This window comes from Miscanthus floridulus, chromosome 14 (assembly GCF_019320115.1).
Source record: "Miscanthus floridulus cultivar M001 chromosome 14, ASM1932011v1, whole genome shotgun sequence".
Classification (NCBI taxonomy): domain Eukaryota; kingdom Viridiplantae; phylum Streptophyta; class Magnoliopsida; order Poales; family Poaceae; genus Miscanthus; species Miscanthus floridulus.
The window spans coordinates 40,981,358-40,987,381 of NC_089593.1; the positions used below are offsets into that span (position 1 = coordinate 40,981,358).

General features: G+C 39.7%; 1 protein-coding gene across 1 annotated transcript; it reads left to right on the plus strand.

Moving 5' to 3' along the window:
* Positions 1–241: 241 nt before the first annotated feature.
* LOC136504407 (adenylate kinase 4) lies at positions 242–3,915 on the plus strand. Its single transcript, XM_066499324.1, has 6 exons — positions 242–434; positions 1,630–1,775; positions 1,867–1,986; positions 2,115–2,282; positions 2,870–2,959; positions 3,357–3,915. The coding sequence occupies exons 1-6, from the start codon at positions 332–334 to the stop codon at positions 3,456–3,458; spliced, it is 729 nt and encodes a 242-aa protein (XP_066355421.1). The 5' UTR covers positions 242–331; the 3' UTR covers positions 3,459–3,915.
* The last annotated feature ends 2,109 nt before the right edge of the window (positions 3,916–6,024 follow it).

A 6,024-nucleotide genomic window follows, 5' to 3' on the forward strand; every position in this document is an offset into this window, starting at 1 on the left:
TCAAAAAATTATAGATATTAAATTTCATATAAAGAAAAAAAATATAAATATATATAGTATTACCCATTTCTGTTTTGTATGAACGTTAAATAGCTTTTCCTTACAACGTATGGGTATAAAAAACATCAAGTTAAGTTTTTTTTTTCAGTTTCACAAAAAAAAAAGTGAACAAAAAGCGTAGAGTGGAGAATTCCGTTTGTGGACCTCTGCACGAAGAAAAAGCCCAAGAAAACCCCCCGATCCGCCCCAGCTGAGAGCCAGAACAACCTGCTGCAGCTGCACTGCACCTGCAAGCCACGGAGCTCTTCCCGTTGCTGCGGCGGCAGCGGAGATGGCGGCGAATCTGGAGGATGTGCCGTCACTGGATCTGATGCACGAGCTGCTCCGCCGCATGAAGTGCAGCTCCAAGCCCGACAAGCGCCTCATCCTCATCGGTACGGGAGACCCTCCCCCTTCCCCCTAATTCGTCCTCGTCCCCGACGCTCGGTGGATCCCTGTCACGGTTCCTGGTGCCACGTGGACGGAAAGACCGCGGCTTGCCGCAGATGGCTCTCTGGATCTGCCGAAAGTTTTCTCCTTTCCCGTGAAATCTTGGTTATTCCATATTTTTCGTCCTGCATTTGGGGCGAAGAAATATATGGCTCTGTTTTGCAGTGAGTGGATTGTCTACAGTTTTCTAACAGTTGGAAGGATTCACTAGTTGAATAGCAAGAGAAATTAATCATGCACTTTGTCAATTAGTTCTGTGCTGTTTGGTTTTGGTGATTTTGTCGTAAATTTATAATTCTTCAAGGATTATCAAAAAATAGAAGTGAGATAATCTTAGTCAGCTTGGTCTGATGTTTTTTTTAAAGATCCGGATTAGTTACCAGCTTGTATTAATAAGAAGGGTAGCAATTACACGCGCAAGATGTGCCTACAGCACTGAATTCAGCAGGTTGTGAGGACAGAGAATTTAAATTAAGGCGATTACTCCTTAAAATGCTTGGCGTGATGTGGAAGCCGTTTCTTCAAGACAAAAAGAAGGGGTGCCCCATTGTGCACGCAAGTAAAGATGATACTCGTATATGTCATTTTGTTTTGTTTATTTGACTTTTCATTGGTTCCATCGAGTATGTATTGTCGTCCATATTGACACTGAGGTGAACTCCCTTATGCAATTATGTTTTTAGTTTTTGTTGCTAATGATTGCATCTACATAAAAGAAATGATCTGCATTAACAAAACGGTACTAAACTGTGACATTCAAGACAAGTAAATAGAAACTTATGTTTTCTGTTACATGGTTTCTTGCTTTTCATTATGCCCTTATTTGTTTTTTGTAGAATACGCAGGAGATCTGTGTATCATTGCATTAAGAAGATGTGGCCTTGTTTGTTGTCATGCTATTGCTTTGATATATATTGTTCTGATACTGGTAGTCAGGATGGAAGAGGGTAGATTGTATAGGGAGATATAAGGTCATAGTTCGAGCGAAAAGATATAAGGTCTTAGTGTTTTTGTGGTGAGCAATAAACACAACACTTCTATAATCTTTTGTTTCATCATTCACAACATTTTAAATTTTTATTTCTATTATATAGCACTCCTGATTTGGAGAATTTGACACCTTTTCTGGAAATCTTGTAGGCCCACCTGGCTCTGGAAAGGGAACTCAGTCGCCCATTATTAAGGATGAATATTGCCTGTGCCATTTAGCCACTGGTGATATGCTGAGGGCTGCTGTGGCGGCCAAGACACCTCTAGGTATCAAAGCAAAAGAAGCTATGGATAAGGTAGTGTTAGCAGACCAAAATATATAGTGAAATGCTAACCAGCATAGAAAGGTTCTTTGTGACTCCATTGTATGCTGCCTTCCTCTTTTAGGGAGAGCTTGTTTCAGATGACTTGGTTGTGGGGATTATTGATGAAGCTATGAAGAAACCCTCATGCCAGAAAGGTTTCATTCTTGATGGCTTCCCTAGAACTGTCACTCAAGCACAGAAGGTCATATACTTGATCAATGCACCAGAATGGAGAAACATTCCTATATCATATTGTTATATATTCTATATTTGATTTAGTATAATTTACCCCTTGCTAATTTTTTTTTTTTTTTTGAACATGCTGTATAGCTTGATGAGATGTTGGCAAAGCAAGGCGCTAATGTTGACAAGGTTTTGAACTTTGCAATTGATGATGCTATATTGGAAGAACGGATTACTGGTCGTTGGATCCACCCAGCCAGTGGTAGGACTTACCATACAAAATTTGCACCTCCAAAGGCTCCAGGAGTTGATGATGTAAGTTTAATACAGAGCACTTTAGTGCTTATTTTATGTTTGCATGGTCTTATTTGTATTATTTCTACTTTCTTCTAGTCTTTGTGTGGATCGATTCAGTATTTTGTTGTGTAAGTTGTTCAAGTTTTCCAATCAGTTTCATGTGGCACAACTTTTCAAATCTGTTAGATAATAAATTAGAGTAATCCTATCTTGACAATTCTGACTGAGTGAATATTGACATACTGTTATGGTCTGAGTCTGCTTGTGGATGCTATTATTTCTGCTTGGATGATGTACTGGTTAGTCTAAGCTGTGGTGCACCCTGTTTCTCCCTCAAGGAAAACCATGCTCATGGAAAATGCACTTTAGATAAATTCTACAGTTATTGCTATCTTTTTTGCATCAAGAAAAAAGGCTGCATTATTGAGACACTTCTTCCTTCTCTTGTATTCAACTATTAATATGGAAACTTTATATCAATTTATCCAGAATATATTCGAGCACTTGTGATTTTAAATTCTTCTCATACTAAACTTTTTTTTCCCAATTGGCATTATAGTTAGTGATTGTCCTCTGTTGTTTATTTGCTCTTCATTTTCACAAAGGTAACTGGGGAGCCATTGATTCAAAGGAGAGATGACACAGCTGAGGTCTTGAAGTCAAGGCTTGAAGCCTTCCACAGACAAACTGAACCTGTATGTTATTCTTTAACAGAATTATTTTCCTGAAAAAAAAGTCCTGGACCGTATGTTTATATATTAAAGTTATGTTAGTGTATTCTAAAATTTGGTTTAAGAGTAAATTTGGCTTATCTCACCTTTCTTCATATTTATATCATCAATTATGTCATAGTGTTGCATAAAATTCAACAATTTGGTGGTCCCTGTCCCTGTGGGACGTGCATTTTTAATGGCCTTTATAGTTTTGATGCTCCATTCTTTTTTTTTTAATGCAAAGTCTTCTGGGTTCTCCACTTTTTATTCATAGTTCTGACTTATGTCATGAGAGTCAATTTGTGTATTCTCTGTACTTAGTGATGTGTTTTTTTTAGATCAATATTATTCCTAAATTGAATATAATTGGCTTGTCCAGGTGATTGACTATTACTCCAAGAAAGGCTTAGTGGTGAACCTGCCTGCAGAGAAACCACCAAAGGAAGTGACTGCTGAGGTGCAGAAAGCACTCTCGCGATGAAGTGTCCACTCTTCAGGCTAAGCATGACATCTACCAAAATCCCTTTTTCTCGGTTGCTTCCAAATTTATACTTAGGCCAACACCATAGGGTTTTTATTTTCTGTATCCTTTTTTTGCGAGCACCGTTTTATCCCAGCTTTGAACTGTCTGGATAAATCTCTGTTTCAAATGATGGAAGTTGTTTTCAGTAACAAAACTGAGATGATTCCAGCAATTCATCTTTGGAAAGGAATTTCCTGGCAAACCATTCTCCAGTTCTTACATCAATGCTAGGTTACTGGCTATGATAATCAGGAAGATACCTAGGTATTCTGTTCGCTCAGCACCTTGCTCAATTGAGTGGAGGTATTGGTGTGCTGCGAGGTGAAATGAGCGTTTCAAGTTGTATGATTCTGAACCTGTAGTGATGTTAATTCAAATTGGGGTACCTAGTGCAGTTGAGCTGTACCCGCGCTTATTATTTTGTGAGTAGATGTACAACTTGAGAAATTCCTTGATAGAAATTTTGCACAATTGATATTGTCATTCTACTAGTTATTGGCCCGTGTGTTGCTACAGGCTCATAAAATTTGAAAGAAACAATTTAATGCAGATTTTTCTTAATTTATAATGGATGCAAGATTTTACTAAAAGGTATGCAAATACTTTATATGAAAAATATTTTTGTAGGAATCTTGATATTTGAACCTTTAATGGGCCATGACATCCTAAAGATCCATAACAAAAATGTACAATTGAGACTAAAATAGTCCAAACAAAATATATATTCCTATCAAAAAAAAAAAGCTAGAAGCGTGTTTGGTTCTGCACTTCACCTGGCCTTGCCTAGCTGGCGCAAGCAACGAGAAACTTGGCGCAAGCAACGAGAAACTTCCAACAATGGTTATCCAAAATACAAGACACATTCCACATTGGGGTAGCGCTATAGACAAAGGGTTTAATATCTATTTTCAGTCTTCCCCAACAAGACTTAAAAGAGAACCCTTTCTGTAAATGGGTTTTCAGAAGAAAGGATACTTAAATTTGGGTTATATCTCTCCTGACACCCAAGATCTATTTTGGGTTTGGGTCTCCTGTTGGGTCTCCTATTGGAGACAGTTAGGTGAGCCTATTTGGCTCTCCCGGTTGAGCAATCAAAACCTCGCCTACATGGACTTTGAAATGTTCGGGCAAAGAAACCAAACACACACACCTCGCTCAAAATCCTCGCTGAGCAAGGCAATACCCAGCGAAGGAACTAAGCATGCCCTAAGTACCTTAGTTACGGTGTGAGAACGTATTTATAGGTGATGTTCCTAGTGTATTATGTTACACCGAGATTTGAGTGTTTTTTTTTCTGGTCTCACTTTGACCGCTTCCCCATCATTTCTTTATTATCTACGTTGATAAGAACCTTGTTACTTCTAGAGAGTTCAGGTGGGAAGGTATATGGGCCTCTTTGGCACGGATCCTACAGGCTTCAGCTCCCACTTGCAAAATCTCTATTGAGCACTGTTCGTTCATTAGAGCCAGTTTTCTCTCTTCCCTCTCCGTCTCACAGAGGCCGTAGGAGCCGGTGAAGCTAAAATTTTTGGCTTCACCGGCTCCTACGACCTCTGTGAGTAGCTTCACCGGCTCCTACGGCCTCTGTGAGAGGGAGAGGGAAAAGAGAAAAATGGCTCTAATGAACAGTGTTCGACAGGGATTTTGCAAGTAGGAGCTGGAGCTAGTAGGTGTTAGGTTTAGTCCAATATCGGTAATTGATGGTGGGGAGCACAATATATAAGGTGGGGCAGTCCTCAGCTATCAGGCTAGTCTTTTTGGTTGAGTTAGGCCTAAGGACTTGGTGTATTGTACCTTGATATGTTGTGGGCTCCGGTGGACCTGGGTTCGAGAGGCGCCGGCTTGTGGGTATAGCGGGCCGGGCCAGTATCTGCTGTGCACCCTAACAAGTGGTATCAGAGCCCAAGGTCAAAAAAATCTAGAAAATCTCACGGGGCACATGGTGACAAGGGAGCCCGTTAACATCTCGGAGGTCACACGAGTTATGTGTGATATGGAGCGTTGGACCCAGGGCCTGAAAAACGTCTTCCAGATATCACACGGGCTTATGTGATGTGAAGAGTTGGGTCTGATGTGTGACAGGGTAAATTGATTATGGGAGAGCACAACATATAAGGCGGAGGACAGTCCTCACCTATCAGGCTACTCTTTTATGTTGAGTTAGACCTAAGGCCTTGTTGTATTGTGGGTGAAAGTGCATTTGCCCTCTATGTGGGTTTTGGTGTATTGATGACATCTAAATTAGGGACTTATGTGATCTTAATAAGATATGTCGCAGAAATTAGTCCCATGAAAGATTTAAAAGTTGATAAAGATGAAATGGTATCCCTCAATTCTTGAAGTTGAAAAAGACGTCGAACTCAAAGCGGATCTTCAAGTTCACATTTTAAGCTTTTGAGTTTAAGTATGTCGTACCATAAAGAGGGATGTAAACTTAGTTGGTCTGAGGAAGATAGTGCTCAACCATAAAAATAAAATTAAAAGAGAGATACTCTAGCACTTCACGAGCACGTAGAATAGTTTT

Bases quoted from the DNA above. Each gene is read 5' to 3' on its own strand.
- LOC136504407 (XM_066499324.1), top strand. From the start codon at position 332: ATGGCGGCGAATCTGGAGGATGTGCCGTCACTGGATCTGATGCACGAG. The intron at 435-1,629 runs GTACGGGAGACC...GAAATCTTGTAG, and splicing joins CAAGCGCCTCATCCTCATCG to GCCCACCTGGCTCTGGAAAG. The intron at 1,987-2,114 runs GTCATATACTTG...CATGCTGTATAG, and splicing joins CTGTCACTCAAGCACAGAAG to CTTGATGAGATGTTGGCAAA.